The sequence below is a fragment of the Neopsephotus bourkii genome, unplaced genomic scaffold (genome assembly GCF_033783945.1).
Source record: "Neopsephotus bourkii isolate Nb327-2 ecotype Australia unplaced genomic scaffold, CSIRO-AGI_Nbou_v1 NB_53, whole genome shotgun sequence".
Taxonomy (NCBI): domain Eukaryota; kingdom Metazoa; phylum Chordata; class Aves; order Psittaciformes; family Psittacidae; genus Neopsephotus; species Neopsephotus bourkii.
The window spans coordinates 12,794,307-12,810,648 of NW_026900570.1; the positions used below are offsets into that span (position 1 = coordinate 12,794,307).

The 16,342-nt window shown below is 38.1% G+C and overlaps 1 protein-coding gene across 3 annotated transcripts in view; it reads left to right on the forward strand.

The window, feature by feature from the left end:
• PRTFDC1 (phosphoribosyl transferase domain containing 1) overlaps positions 1-15,866 on the forward strand; it is a 43,648-nt gene extending 27,782 nt beyond the window's left edge. For 2 of the 3 annotated variants that reach the window (XM_061351440.1, XM_061351446.1), the window contains 5 exons: positions 11,070-11,087; positions 12,464-12,546; positions 12,947-12,993; positions 14,893-14,969; positions 15,595-15,866. In XM_061351440.1, the coding sequence (XP_061207424.1) occupies positions 11,070-11,087; positions 12,464-12,546; positions 12,947-12,993; positions 14,893-14,969; positions 15,595-15,642 (273 nt within the window). In that variant the 3' untranslated portion in view covers positions 15,643-15,866. Of the gene's footprint in view, positions 1-11,069; positions 11,088-12,463; positions 12,547-12,946; positions 12,994-13,582; positions 14,187-14,892; positions 14,970-15,594 lie in introns of those variants that run through there. The other variant, XM_061351454.1, reaches the window with a different exon arrangement.
• The last annotated feature ends 476 nt before the right edge of the window (positions 15,867-16,342 follow it).

Sequence of the window (16,342 nt, forward strand, 5' to 3'; positions counted from 1 at the left end):
TTTTGCATTCAGTCAACATAATACTTATCTTGTTATTTGTACTGTACGTGCAGTTACTCCTTTATTATGTGGCACCAAATAATACCAGTTTCTTCAAAGCACTCAAATGTAGCACCAGCAAACTCATCTGTTCTGTTGTACTATAGCACACAAAGAAAAGATTGAAAAGCTTCACTTTATTTCATAAATATTAAAAAGGGTTTGATGCAACTAGAACTTAAATGAAAAAAAGTGCTATTAGAATATTTTAGTGATATGTATGTACTCAATTTGCAATTCTAAATACTCCTGCTAGGTGTTTGTTTCCAAATTACCACTAAAGCATTAATCATGTTCTTGGGAAATATTAATTCATTTGCTACTAATATTCAAACACTGGAGCTACCTGTTCTTCTATGACAATTTTGCATATGTTTCTGTACCTCACAGGCAGAACCGCCAGCATGCCTATTCATTTTACCTAACATTTCTCTTTCCCAGATAATCCAAACACTTTCCATGCTTCCAGGCCCAGCTCCCTCCCCCATCTTTATTTCCCAAATTTTCTTGATGAATGGTTTCAGTTATTAATATATTTTCCAGGTGTAATCTTTCTAGTGTAATTTGAATTCACTGTGAGGGAAACATTATTTTCTTTCATAGGACTTCTGTGTATTTGTGTGTGCTCATGTGTTTATAGGAGAGAAGGAAAATTTCACCCCAAGTGGTTCTGTTCTTTCCAAAAATAAATTGCTTTCTTTCACTGAAATTCCTTTTTCTCATTGGCACAGCCCTCCTGTTCCCAGGTATGGAACAGGACATAAAATCTGGCTGTTGGGAGGCTAGGAGATACTTGGGGAGAAGACTTAACAGCAGTATATTTTAAGATTGCTGGGTAAGGAGGCTGGGATCTTGGGTAGGTGCAAAGGGCCTGGTTTGGGTATGAAGGTAGCTGCTGAAGAGGAAGGGAGCCCAGTGCTAGAAGCTGGCTGTGGAGAGGGTAAGCAGAGCAGGAAGGGAGGGCTGGGACTGCCAGGGGAAGAGACTTGCTGAAAGGGCATATTGGGTGGTTGTCTGAATGTGGAGTTGTGTGTGACACAGCTGATGTATGAATAATTAAGTAGCATTTTCACTGTAACACATGAGAATGGGATTTCCTTAAGACTTATTTTACTGATTGAAGAGCTGGGCCACAAAGCTTGAGCTCAAATCTTCGTACTTTACATGTCTAAAGTTGGATATATGAAGGAGTGGCCTTATGTCCACAGATGCCAACTCCTCCATCTGTTGTTGACTTAAGCAATTAGTGCAAGTATTCAGCACATTTTACTAATCAGCCATTTGCAGACTGATTCAGAGCCTCCTACAGTCAATGTAAATCTTTCCTTGAAGTGTTTTTTAGTACCTTAGTTTAGCTGCTGCCTCATAAAACTGCTAGCTTTAGTAACCATTCAGAGTCACTGAGTGAACTAGTGGAAGATTTAATGATAGAATTCAACATTCCTGCTTTTAAGTGAGCTACGTGCTTCTTCTGCCTGCTTGGAATACTTACTAAGAAAAGATTTTAGTTAGATTGGAAAAATAATACTCCAATTTAAGTCCCATTAACTTAATGATTACGGAAGGTGTTTTCAAAAGTGCCAGAGTGAGTTTGGAATGGAAAGTTCCATTAAGTTTCTGTAAAGTTCAAAAACATCAATAACATAAACAGTTTTGAAACCTGCAGAAAAAAAGATTCTGATCTTTTGATCTTAAAGTGCTCTTCATTAAGTAATAATCTCTGGAACTTTGGCTAGCCTATAATCTTAGGGAACAACTAAATCTTTTCTGTGTGCTATTTATTACTGGGGAAAAGAAAAATTACTGAGTATATTCATGAATATGCTAATCTAGAACAATGTTTTTTTCTGAAGAAGCTTAAATAAAGCAAAAAAAATTAAAAGCTAATTAAAAAAGGCTGTTAAGGATAATAGCTCTTCAGAAGGAAGAATATCTCCTCTGTACTTCTCTACAATGTGCTTTTGTATATAAAAATATTATAAGCCTGGGAAAGATGGATAATGACCCAAACCATGAAAAAAGAGAAGTATTTCTGAGAGTTAGCATACAGACCCCAACCGTTACCTGAAAAAAATCATCTGTGATATGAAATTATTCTTCTGTGAAGAAGGTCACAGAGGCAAGAACAAATCACGAATAAAAGTACTTGAAGAATGAGTCCTGGTAATGGCTTGAGATGCTAATACTTTGTAACTATTCATTTCTATGCAGAAAAAATATAATTTCAGAATCTCTCCTTTAATGATGTAAGTGGTGAACATAAAATTTTTCAGTAGCTGATTTCATAGTTAAATAGCTGCTTAGTTTTCAATTACTTTAAAGCTGAAATGCTCATTTGAGTTAAAATTATCATTAATATTTGTAAAGAGAAATAGATTTTGAAAATGGGGAGATAATTAATAACTGTCCAGAAAGCTAAAGGCACTGTTTTAGAGTAAGTTGACTATGGAAATTTATGTAGATAGATGAAAGAACAAATAGTAGCCCTGTATTAATACTGTAATCACATTGTATAATACTTTAAAAATTCATAAATTTAGAGGTATTTCTGGCATTTAAACAAAGTGAATTTTAAAACATCTAGAAACTTCAGTAGATTCAACTGCACCAGAATTATGAGTTATCATTGCTGTTTAGCTCTTCTACTTGTATTGATATGTACCTTACCCCAAGATCTTTGGAGCTGATTACGTAGTCCACAGTTTCTACCTACAGGAATCACTGTGTATATCATTCCTTATGTAATATGTCCTGTAACCTTTCAAAAAAACTCCTATGCCACTTTGACTTGTCTTTTTGCAAATGAGACAAGTTGGACAAAATCATAAACTTAGTCTATATAATTTTGCATTTAATTATTTCAGTTATGTAATGTATTTGATGTCAAAATTAGATCCATATATTTTTGGCATTATCACTATTTCTGCAAACATGGAATGTGGAAAAAATCTTTCTTATTTGATAGGTTTATAACATCTTCTATTTAAAACAAAGTAGTTATGTAGTTAGTATGCTCACTCACTGTCTACCTGCTTCTACGTCATATGTGTTCAGAAAATCCTCTTCCAATTCCAGATGATCAGGAAAATACACTTTTCCCCTCAAATAAGAAGATAGAGACAGTGATCCATTCCCGCATTACCTTTGGATAGATTATGGTAATTTGCTCTGCTTCTGGTGCACAACAAAAGCATGATGTAAATATGGCTGTAAGCAGAGCATGCATGTGTACAGCATTTGACACAATGCTCTCTACGAGCAAAGCATCAGTGACAGTGTATCGTCATGCTCCATTATGTCCCTTACTCTGTTAACTCTTGGAGGAACTGAACTAGTTTTACAGACTTACAGAAGCTGGAGTCTGTGTACATATACTTTTAACACACTAACCAAATTGCTTCCATCAGCAGCTGACACTGATCAAACTGGGTCTCTAAAAAAAATAACGTTTTTGAGATATGATATCTGTCCTTTTAGGAATGCCCTAAGATGTGGATAAGTTCAGCAGAAAAGATTAAAATCAGACATTCATGACCTTTCCTAGTACCCTGTAGAAAGTTCCTACTAATTTGTTCAGTTTCTCAGAAGTATTTTATATTATTTTCTAACATCTTGATGAAGTGTTAGTATGTGTGGATTTTGCTCCTGTGCATACCATAAAATGATTTCATTTCTAACAGCAGTCCATGTAGCTTCCTTTGGACCTCTTCACTGAAACTCGATACATAATTGTTTAACCTTTGTTTGCTTTGTTGCTATGTATTTTCTACCCTTGTAAGACCACCATTACAACCGTACTAAATAGGATGAAAGGTCTGTCTAGACTTGTATCATGTCTAGGGGAAAGATACAAGACATACAGCAAGAACAGAGACTTCCAAAATCCAGTTATATGTGGACTACTGTTTATAATACATTCAGTGCTAGAATTGTTATCCATGTCTGTGTCATCTCTTTGTAACTACAGTTATGCCTTTAGTCCCACAAGATTCTATGGCAAGGAGTTTCATATTTAAGTAACATGTGAAAAAGTTCTTGTTTTTTCTTTTAAACTTGCTACCTGCTTACCTTCAATGAGGTTTGCAAGACTCATGTAAATCTGCCTTTTTTAATTGCTTCCTTAAAAATTTCTGGAAATCTTGCCACATTAAGGTTAATTTCCTTTTATTTTCTTTTTCAGTAATTTGGTCTGATCACAGACAGAGCTTTGTTTAAAGATCCTTATATTTTAAGGTCCAAAAGTGCCATTATGTTATGTCTGAACTTCTATGCAATTAGATTGAAGGGACCCAAATGATACTTTCATCACTGTGCTTACAGTTTCTCTTTTGAGCTACCAACTAATTTGATTTAAAGACTTGATAGAGAAGCCTCCATACTTCAGGCATGTTTTACCAACAGTAAACTGTCATCACTGCTAAAATGGTGAGCCTAATTTTCTCTTCTGAATTTGGATAGCTTTTTGCCTTTCGCTGTTGCCTTTTTTAATACCTTTGCTACTAGATTGAGCAGCTTGCCATTATCAAATTTACATTGCGATATGGTTGCATATTTGCCTATCATCCAGTCATTTCTCAAGTGTCTTTTAGATAAACTAATACATTAGGAGGCTGCTGTAAAGTACTGGCATACTGTAGGGTGTAAATGAGATGAGGTTTGAAGGAAGAATTGATAATAGGAACTTATTCCAGGCAATAATTCAATTCAATTCCAACTAATTCAAGTTGGAAGAAAGAAAATCTCAAGCATGTAGATCCTTCTGTTGGTCTTAACAGAATCAGCAGACTTCAAGCTAAGTCACATATTGGGAGAAACTCATTATAACCTATTATGATTATTTAACCTATATATATTTATATAACCTATAATCAGACAATTTGGGAGAAAAAAGTGATTGACCTACATGATCACCTGCCTTATGAGCAGAGGGAGAGATAAAAATGTTAAGAATTCCTCTGAGCTAAAATAAGAGAGCAAATTATCAGCTGTGGAACAGTGATAAATGAGGTGGAGGTCAGCTGCAGTGGAAGATCAGAATGCGCTGTAAAGCCAGTGTTATATCGAGTCATGATTTCTGGTGCATACAGCAGTTCTGGATGTTTGTTCCCAGGCTCAGCTGTTGCAGGTATTTTGTGGTCTCTTTGAGGTTGTGGGCTGAAAGGTCAAAGTTCTTTTGTGAAAAATGTTCTCCAACTGGGAAGTGGGCTGTTAATAAAATAAGAGCTATTACTTCCTGCTGCAAACCTGACTTCACTGTAAGGTGTTTTTTTCCAGGCCTCAAATCCTTCTTTTCTCAGTCTTAAGTTCTCTTTGGTTTGTTTATGGACTTTTTTAACAGCTTTAAAAAGAAGGAAAAGAAAATGTGTGTGCTGATTTATTCTGCTGATTTATGCTGAAATATTTAAGGAGAAAATACCCTCTTTTTGTACCTACCTGAGTTTTGTGCTGTACATGCAAGGGCTGTGTTTGTCCTCTTAGCTGTAGTGTTGCAGTAAGTATGGTTGTTTATGTGATTACTTAAGTAGAGTTTCTGCTTTCCAGGAAATACTCCCCCCTTCTAAATATGCAGCTTAGCATTTTACCTTGTTATAATCTTACGTTTTCTGTGAATTCAAAGACAGCCTTCCCCTCAAACTCTTACTCAGTGCTAATTTCAAAGCACTGCTATTGCACAGCAATTTCTCCTTTGAAGTCTTCTGAATGGAACATAAAACCAAAATCCAGAAAAAAAAATTATCCTTTTCCAGGAAGGTGAAAAATAGTTTCCATAGTACTAAACACTGTCAGGCAGGAGGCTTACATGATCTCATTACTCTGCTTGGTCTTGTTAGCTGACATTGTTCCATTTATGACTGACCTGTAGGAAGGTAAACAATGGAAATGTATTGACTCAGTGCTGGAGTATTTTTCAGCTTATTACAAGTTAGATTTTTTCTTACATGTTTTATAATAACAGCCTACTTTCTTGCCATGTGTACGCTCCTGTAGCTTTGAAAACCAGTAAACTAACAGATTTTCAATGTTTGCAGGTTTCCAGTCCATTATTAAAAATTTTAAAACTCACAGATATATTGACATTTATTATAAAAGTGAAACTGTGTCTCTTTAACATGTGAGACAAATTCACTTGGAGTGCAGGGATTAGAAATTATTTCTTCTTCATTTTATATAGTACTAATACTGTCAAAAAAACTCCTGCTTTTTCCAGATGTCCCTAGACATGCTGCTATGAACTGTTCTACTACTGTCTGAAAAGGGATATGCACAAAAAAAGGGACGCCACAAATTTTATTGTTGTGTAGCTGCAGTTCACACCACAAATACTATTTCTGCTCAGTGCAAATGTCCATGTGCAGAGTCACAAGTTGTGTGCACCCTTATCACTCAAAACTGGAGAATGTTAAAATTCGCAGCACTCCTTTGCACTTGACACCACAGAGTACAATTTTAGGACTGCTTTTACGGGTCCTTTCCAACTTGAGATATTCTATAATTCCACGATTCTACTTTGCACCAGCGTACTTCCTGCCAGATACCTGGTAGAAGCATCTGCAAGCACAGGGTGAATCACAGTCATCCTTATCATCAGCTCCCAACCATCCCTCTGATCCATCACCAGCAATGATTCTCTTGCAACGATTCAGTAGAAAGGTGTTTCAGTCTCTGGGAGTTAAGCCATAGCCCTTTCTTTATTTGGACTCCATAAGAAATCTTTCCAGGACATATTTTAAAAACCTGACTGTTTCTCACTGTAAGATATATTAGTACCATTATTAGATTTCCGGACATACTTCACAGACTGAAGGAACTGTTTCAGTGAAGATGGCTCTACTTGGAAATTAAGACATCTTAAGTCTAGTCAACATGTCAGGAAATATTCCTATTTCCTGTTCTTCAAGCTCCCAAAATGGACAGAAAATACCAAGTACATGCTAGAAGGCTGGATTGTTTTTCTTTTCATGTGGTTTCCTGCTCTGAAATTGCCTCAGATATATCTGAAAGGACAAAACAGTCTTGATCTATGTGGTAAAGGAGCTTCAGACACTTACACTTGAAAAAAATCTTTAGCATCCTTTAGCTTCCTATTGTTTGCCCAGCTGTTACTTACTGCTGTAGAACCCCAAGCTTATGAGTTTCACTAGTCTCCTGCCCACCAGGTCACAGGTGTATTTCATGGTGAAGCTAAGTAGCATCCTTCATGTAACTATGACCTTTCACAAACGTGCTAGATGCAGCCAGATGTGCATTTAAGATAGTGGTGACATTGCATTCTTCTTATATCTTTTTCTATCCATCTGCTCAAGGTTAAGCTAATCTATTTCAACCCGTTTTAGTTACACACCACCACTCTCTAGCCTTGGATACTGTATATCAAAATATTTCTTGGCAGTTTGCTCCTCTACTAGTCTGCTATGCCATCCCTTTTCTGGAACCCTTCCATCAGTAGCCTGCTTCAACAGGAAGGGGAAGGGAATAGGCAGCAATAAAGTCAGTTTCCCAGCATATCATGTTGTTTTGTAGGAGATGGTTTCTGGTATGAGGATGACAAAACAGTTTGCATTCTTTCAGTCATAAGCAACACTTAAATATGATGACTTCAGTCACAGTAACCCTGCCTAATCAAAACAGGGACTAATGTATCACTCTCGACGATCAGGATGCCTGCTTATTTATATATACAAAATGTTTTCATATCTAAATATTTTGGAGTGGCTTTTCCACTATCCAAGTGCTTACATACAGCATTTCTCCATAGCATAGAAGATCCTCCTCAATGTTTTGAAAATAATGTGTATGATCAAAACAGAGTCTGTGTTTCCTGACCTAGGCAGTTGCTTGATTCAGGGGACTTTCAAAGGACCGAATCTCCCAGTGTATATCAGTTGCAACTGTTGGACTCCTTGACTCTGAGGAGAAGAGGCAATAACAACAGAATGCTGTTCAGATAATTCTAGGGTCTGCCAATATCCTTCCTTCTCAAGTTAGTCAATAAATATGAGCTCTCACACTTCAGCTGAAGTCATGCACAGGTGACTATCACTCTTGTGGCCAGACAAGCCCTTCAGGCATGTCTGGATCCATGTTAGTCTTCTTTCCTTCACTTGAGTCATTTGTGATCAGGAAATGTAGACAAGATTAAATTTCTATTAGACAGACGTATAACTGGTTGGAAAGCTGTTCTCAAGAAACAGTTAATTATGCTTCACTGTCAGACTGGATGTGTTAAAGCATGTTCTCCAGGGACTATACAATATTTAATTCATGATTGAAAAGATGGAATTAGCATTTGCTGCTAGTGATACTACCTGGAAAATACTACAGGATAGTAGTATGAGCTGAAGAAATTATTTTAAGAATTTGGTTCAAAGAATGACATGTAATGACAATGAGGATGAATAGTAACTTCTGTGTTTATATAGAAGTAATCTTTTGCATAAACGCAGGTGAAGAAGGATTGACAAAGCAACAGGTCTGAATTGGAGATGATAGGTGGATCACAAGTTGCACATGAGACAACAGCATACCTTCATAAAAGACATACTGGAATGTATAGAAAGCAGTATTATTTGTAAAGCATATAAAGTGGTTCTTTTATTCTTCTCAATACTGGAAAAAGCTTCTCCCTGGTTTGGGGCACCCCAGCTGGAGAAGGATTCTGAGCAAGTGGACAGGTTCCAGAGGACAGCAAAAGAATGATCAGAAAGCTAGCAAATATGATTTGTGAGAAAATACTGAATAAATAGGGCTTGTTTAATCTGAAGAAGAGGAAACTGAGGTAATACATCTTCACCCAGGCAGCAACCAGCCTTTGCTGCACCCTGACATAGCCTGCTAATGCAGGGTTTGGCAGCCCTCCGCCATGTCAGTTTTGGTATGTCCCATCTCATGCCATAACTGCTGGATAGGTCTTGTCACTAGAAGATCTGTGCTTTTCCTTCAGGAGGAAACTCCTTGTTAACAGTATGAAGAGCAGCAAGAGATGCACAAGCCTGGCAGAATAGGTCATGATGCTAAGCTGATGTCAGTTCAACTTCTCTTACCAGGTGTCACTCACAGTCATCCTGGACTGCTTGCTGATACTACAGGAGTTCATTTCCGTTTTCAGTTCTAGTGACATTCTTTCCTTGTCAACTCTTCTGCTCTCTCCCTGTATCATATATATGTGTGTGTGTATACACACACATAAATATTTACATGTATTACCAGCTGTTCAAGTTCCCTAGGGGATGGTTAAACCATTACTCCTGCACGTAGTCTTCAGGTATTCACTGACTGCATCAAGTGATTTGCTTATGCCTCAGACCCAGGTGTCCTGGGCTACTCTTTGGAACTGTTTTTCCTAGTTATGACTTCATCCAGGAAGCCAAATGAGAGCCAAGCCCTTACTGGCTCCAAATGGCTTCCTTCAAGAAAATGTGCACACCTGTCATAAGCATCTCCTGAACATGGTTTTGGTCTCTTCATCTTACTTAGAGGACTGACATACTTTCTTGAAGGAAGAAATCTCTAGAGGCAGGGCATCTTTGGACTTGTTAAGAGGCCTTTGACTTTTTACCTCCACAGGACTAGGTCTTTCAGATACAGAGTTGTTTGTGTCAGCAGCTGAGAGGTTGAAAGTCAGGAGTGCTGAGCAGGATAACCACCAGTGAAACCTGTTATGAAAACACCAAAACAGAGCCACCCTCCAAGATTAATACACATTCCACCAGAGCTCAGTCTAAATTAGTGGCTTTCTTGAGAGCTATCTCCATTGCTGACACCTGCTGAACTACTACCGGGAGTTCCCTCCACACCTTTACCAAGTGTTTTTCCATTTAAGAAGCATCCAGGTATAATACAGTATGTGGTAACATGTTTCTGCAGTGGTTGATGCATGAAGCATGCTATGTCTCCGTACCAAGCACTGTGATTGTTAGGAGGAACTGCAGTATGAGTATAAATATGGATAACCTAGATTACTAATTTCTGTTCTGGATATTAAAAAAAGATGTACAAGGTACCTATCTGTTAATGAAAGTGTCTAAGGTGTGCTGTTTATGAGCACACTCCCTTCACACACTTGTTGTTCATGGTGTTTGAGTCATTCTCAGAACTCAGCCTTGGGATTCTGTGATTCAAAAGGATGTTAGACCGTCTCCGTGTTATGCACATAACAATGCCAACAAACCTGAGAGAAAAGAACTGGATTGTAAGCTAGTCTGGTGAATACTGCATGGATATGAAACTGTCATAGCTTTATGGGATGTACAATGTGTGCGTGCATGCAAGATGTATACAACCATACATAGATAGAGATATTTGTGAAATTACTTTCCTCTTGCTATTGCAGGTTTCACCTCAGAAAGTAGATCATAAAAGACCACTCTTTTGAACATGCATATGATAATGCTCATTAACAAATAGATTTTTATTTCTCCTAATAAGGACATGACTTCTTATTACTGCTTTTGAAAGAACAGAAGTCATTGTGATTCCTGAAACTATTTCAGCAAAAAGATCAGCCTGTGTGATCATGCTTTCTTGACATCACTGCTCTTGACTGGACCAATCCCCTTCTCTTCAAATAATACTATTGATTGCAGAAGCAGTATTTGAAGAGAAAGAGCGTGAAGGGGGAAAGAGAATGTGTGGCACAACTTAGCCTGTAATCCTTTACTGTGAGGTTTGTGGGAGCTGGGGAAAGGGAGGAAGAGCATTGATTTCTGAGTAAGAATATTATTGCTGTCGTCTCATTAAAATTGGAAATAGTATTTTAGTGAACTATTGAGTACACTGTAGTACACAGCCAGGCATACTGGAATGAAGTGAAGATCATCCCATTTGGGATGCAGATAGGATAATCTAGATAGAGCTGAATAAAGTGGTAGCCCCTGACTGCAAAGTTTGATTTTATTAGCCCACAAAAACGGAACAGGAACCTTCTTGTGTCCTGCCATGTTGCACTATCTTCATTTCACTTTTCCAAGCATTTGTTTCTTTTAGTTTCTGAATAGTGTGTAATTGTGCTCCTTTTTGTTTGTTTCTTTCAGAATGTCCTCATTGTGGAGGTAAGTTGAGTGCTTATGTCATATTGTACTTGGATAAAGTTACACAGTCAAATCGTCATTGTGTGTTCAGTATCTAAAACCGTCTGTGTTTACAGTTCTTCAGCTGGGAGGTGGTGAAGAGGGAGAGGGGTTGATTTGCTTAATGACATCTCAGTCTTCTTGCAACTGCATTAACACTGCACTGCTGCCTCTCTAATTGGTACTCTGCCTTGTGATATGAGGGAGGCTTTGTTTCTATGTCATTTGATTTGTTCTTCCCATGGTTTCACCAACTCCTGTTCTGCAAGTTGTTCTGTTCCTTGGAGGGCAATGAATCAACTGCTGTGATGCCCTGCGCTTTGCAGCTGCATAACTTTGAAGCAGTAGCATAGCCCTTCATGTGCTTTTACAACTGCAGGGTTGTTCACACAGTGGTTGAGAATGTCAGTCATTCTCTCAAATCCCACTCCTTAGCATTGCATCCCGCAGTGTCTCCTGGGGAGGGCACATCACAGGTACGTTGCTGGTGTAAAGCAACAGATGTTCAATTCTAGAGCAAAAGAATGTATCACCTCACCGGTGCTGCAAATTCTCAATTAATGTAGGTGATTCTCTTTCAAATCGCTGCAAAAGCAACTGGGATGCTTAGAGAGCACATCACACCTGATGTGCTTGTGTGGGAAGTAAGCTGGACAGCGTAATGAAATGGCTTTTTTAGCAAAGGTGGGGAAAAAAGTCATCAGCCACAGAGATGGCTGATTACCTGCATAGCTGCTAGGAGCTCCATGTTTGATAATGCTTACTGAAATGAAAAACGCCCACAGCAAATTTTGTTAATGGTATTAGACAGATGGGGTGCAGTGGTCAAAGTGAAAAATCCACACCCAGAGAGTTCAGGACCAGCAGCTGCTCCCCGTTTCATGGTCAATTTTGTAGTCAGGTATTTACTGATCTCATTCAGATCAGGTTGGGTACAGCAGCTCTGGAGAACACTCATATGTGCTGGACTGATAAAGCAACAAATAGGACAGATATAGCTCTGGCATGGAGAGATGTTGACATATTGTAGTCTTGAGCATAGTATGAGAAGTCTGATCCCTGCAGCCTTGCAGTGCCCAGTAAAGTCATATCCAATCCTGTATTACATCTCAAGCACTCAAGAAACATAGCTGTTTTCTAGAGGAAGTGGGCAGTGCTTTAACTGGTTATGAGTAGAAAGTGGTTGCTTCAAAGAGTGTGAGCTCAGTTATAGCCTTTTTTGGAGCAGCTTGCAATGCACTGGGAAAAATACATCATTTCCACAGAATAAGAAGGTGGAACTGCTCAGTCATTGTCCAGATTTCCTCTTTTCAGCTTTCCTTTGTTTTTTACTTGTTCTGTTTTTCATGTTTTGTAAGGATATTGTTGGAACTGGAAGGACTATGAAGGTTCTACTTAATACTATAGAAAAATACAAGCCAAAAATGATTAAAGTGGCAAGGTGAGTAAATCACAAAACTTAGTAATTAATTAGTCTAGCCCATATTTCCCAGTGGGGGTTCCCATTCTGAGATCCTGCTTTAATTTGATGCTGTAATTGCATGGGGAGCTCTGGAGTGGAGCTGCCTGAGTCACTAAGAGGAGGGTGGAGAAAAGAAGAGGAAATGCTCTTGTATTGTTCTGCTGTGGCAATGACCCTTCAGCCATTTAAGGCTGGCACTGATGGACTTTGAAGGGGAGCACACCCATCATTTCCCTGCCATCAGGACATTGTTGGGAGAAGCAGAACAAGAACAGTGATTCACATGGCTCAGAAGTTTATTGGTAAAAGGAATAGTTTTTATGCTTGATATTCAGGTAAATACCTAGTTTTACATGGGGTTTCTTTTGTTTTTAATTAGTTTGTTGGTGAAAAGAACATCTCGGCCTGATGGGTACAGACCAGACTGTAAGTATCTTTGTGAAAATCTGTACATGACAGTACAAAAAGTTAGCACTTTTTCTACCACTGCCTTTAATAACACTCTCTGGACTGCTGGAAGCATTTTAAAGTATCAGTTGTCAATGGGACTATGGGATGCAATGGAAGGATTGTGGTTTGGAAAGCCTAGCCTCCTTATAGTCTGATGTTTTCTGCAGAGTACTAACCTTATAGGGAAGTTATGAAAGCATTTAATTTTGTCCATAGAAGGTGAATGCTTTATCTTCTGTGTCTGAAAACTATATGGAAATGAAAGTCCACTTCTTCCTTTTTCTTCCTCACTGCATCTCATTGGAGGAGCTGCAGGATTGATTCCATCTGAACATGAGAGGTGTTTGATAATATCAGTGATATTACTATAATTAGATCCCACTCTCCAAAACGCAAAAGGTAGATTGGGCTTTTTAAACTTCTTCCTGCTGCTCTGTTTGTGTCACACCAGCACCAGTTACCTCAGAATTATTGGTACTTGTACGTGCTATGATGAAGCCATAAGTGGAGCTATACCAAATCTATTGTAATTTTAGATTTACTAGAATGAATGACGTAATAACAGGTATGTGGCTAAATACTGAAAAGAATAGATCCATCTAGAAGAGATCAACCAGTATTTGATACTGAAGAAAGCTGTGGTCAACTGAGCTGGGGAGGAAGGTGGAAGGAGAGTAGGCAGGTGGGTACCAGGAAGCAGCCTGAAGGGCTTTGATTTGGACTGTGGGAGGAAGGGAATCTTTATGAAACAAAAGTTACTTAATGTTGGGCATGGCACTGTGGTTGTAGCTCAGTAATCTGAACTGTGACCTAAACATTTTGTTGTACAACTTTTATACAGTGGTATTTTTATCATTTAGAATTTAATCCAGTTAATTTTAGTGTACATTTACCTGGATTTGCTGATGTTAAATACATTAAAAATGCAATTAAATTACTTCATGAAGGATAGTTTAATATTTTTATGTAGTAACTTGTAAAGTGAAACAGGTTGTATCCTTGTTTATTCATACGGTGATGAATTTTATAAAGCATCAAAGATCTCCCTTGTAAATCACTGACAGTGGTGTGTCAGTTCCTCACCCAAATTTATGATTCCAAAGTGTCTATTACCCACAATTTTTAACAATGGAACAAATTCCTTACTTGAATATGTGTAAAATCTTTTATGCTGACCTGCTTTTGTGTCCATAAGGCTGTGTTTTGCTCTAGTTACTTAGTGAACAATTTGGAGAGTCTTAACTTGTTTTGTGTAGTGCTGATGATGCACTGACTTTCACACACAAAAAGACACATGCTTCTGCTTAGCTTCAAGTGTGTGAGTTGTATGATTCAGCTACACTGCACGCATTTACTTTTTCAAGCATATGCATGAGTCTTCATAAGGTTGGGCTTTAAGAAGCATTTCACACGTTTTGGTAGCATAATAGGCAAAATATGGTTTTGCTGTTCTCAGAAGAAAATGTTTAAATCTCTGAAAGTTACTTCTGAATTAAAATTGTACATTGTTTTCATCATTAGTGTGATACTGGACAGTTGTCACCACACACATAAACTAACGGAGCTTCCAAATGTAGGCAGAGTTTTTCAGCTCTTCAGTGTGTCTGTTGTGCCTGTGACAATTGTACACAAGTCTCCTACTCTCCACTGCCTATTGACATCCTTGTCACTGGTGGGAACCGAGAGTGGGAACTGAGAGTGAGAACTGATTATAGGGCTACTGCTGACCTTGATGTATCAGAGTCAAAAGTAATATAACCTCAACTGACTGCATAAATCTATAGTTTGCCAGTCAGAGAACCAACACATGATTTTAAAGGCTATATAATTGCCACTGATCCTGTATTGATGGTGTTTGTTATTGTCTCAATACAGATTACGGATTTGAAATTCCAGATTTATTTGTGGTAGGTTACGCCTTAGACTACAACGAGCATTTCAGAGATCTAAACGTAAGTTTCTTTAAAAAAAAAATTAGTTAAAAAAATCTGGTTTATTTCTCTAGGGTGTCTTAAATACCCTGTAATTCACTTCATCCCTTGAGCCTTAATGTCATGGCTCAGGGAGTGTAGAACTTCCTGAAAAGCCTCAGATAATCCAAAGCAGTCACTGCTCAGCACTGTGAATGGTTTCTTCTCATCTTTTCCCCCTAAAAGCAGAAGTCATACCTCTGCTACACTTCTGTCTTCTGTGAGCCTAGGGCTTCACTGGCCCACCGTTCCCAGTGTTGTCCAGAAAGAGTAGTAAAAAGTGAAACATGGCTACAGTTCAAACAGGTTTGGACTTTTACTGCTATGTGGCCTGCCCTTTTTCTCGGTGGGATAATGACTGAAAAATGTGCAAGCCTTGCCTTTGCTTCCTGTGGTACTCTCAGAAGTGGACCTCAAAGCTGGGAATTGCAAGTGGGAAAACTTGCAGTAGCTAGAGGGAGAAACCAGAATTCAATTTGAGGTCTGTGGAAAGGAAGAAGTAATTACAAGATCATTAGATTGGTCAAGCAAAAGTATTTCTGAACAAATCATTAATTAATAATGTCATCAACTATGCTGTTGCAATCAGTGTTATATTTTTTTTCAGCACATATGTGTTATCAATGATCATGGCAAAGCAAAATACAGAGTCTGAAGCACTGAAGATTTGTAAGGTCAGTGAAGCAGCAATTTGACTACACTCCCTCAAGCATCTCCCAGAAGAGCACTTCAACTGGCTCGTGTTTCTTTCAACTCAATATAAGGGTTTTACTCTAGAGATACTAATATTTACAGAAGTGAGAGCTTTTATCTAAAATGTGGAATAGAGGGCTTTTAAAGCTATACCTTTTTGAAGTATTAAAATCACCACATAAGTTGCCTTTTGACTCATAATTTGTCTGTTTCAAGTCTCACTGTGAAAGCATCTTTTCTTTGCTCAGTCCATTATTCTATCATTGCAATTCATGTACTTCACTGTGTTGCATAAGATCATTCAAAAGTGCCATTCTGCGTTAAGATTATTTTACAGAATTTTATTGAGTTCAGCATCCCTTTAGTCTTAGTCAGCTATGCTGCTGCCAAGTTGAAAGCATTATTTTGATTTAATTCCAAAATTCAGAAGTTTCATCTGACACTGTATGGTACATGGTCCATTTACGTATGAGCTGGTCCATGTCTAGCGACTCACTACTGACCCTTCCTAAGCGAAGTTTTAACTCAAAATGTGCTAAATTAGAGTGCTGGTACAAAATGAACCTCTGCAAGACACTGTTGATCTGAAACTGGAAGATGCCATGGTGTTGGTATATTGCATAGCCATGGATGTAACCTGTGTTGAATTTTAATCAAGACAA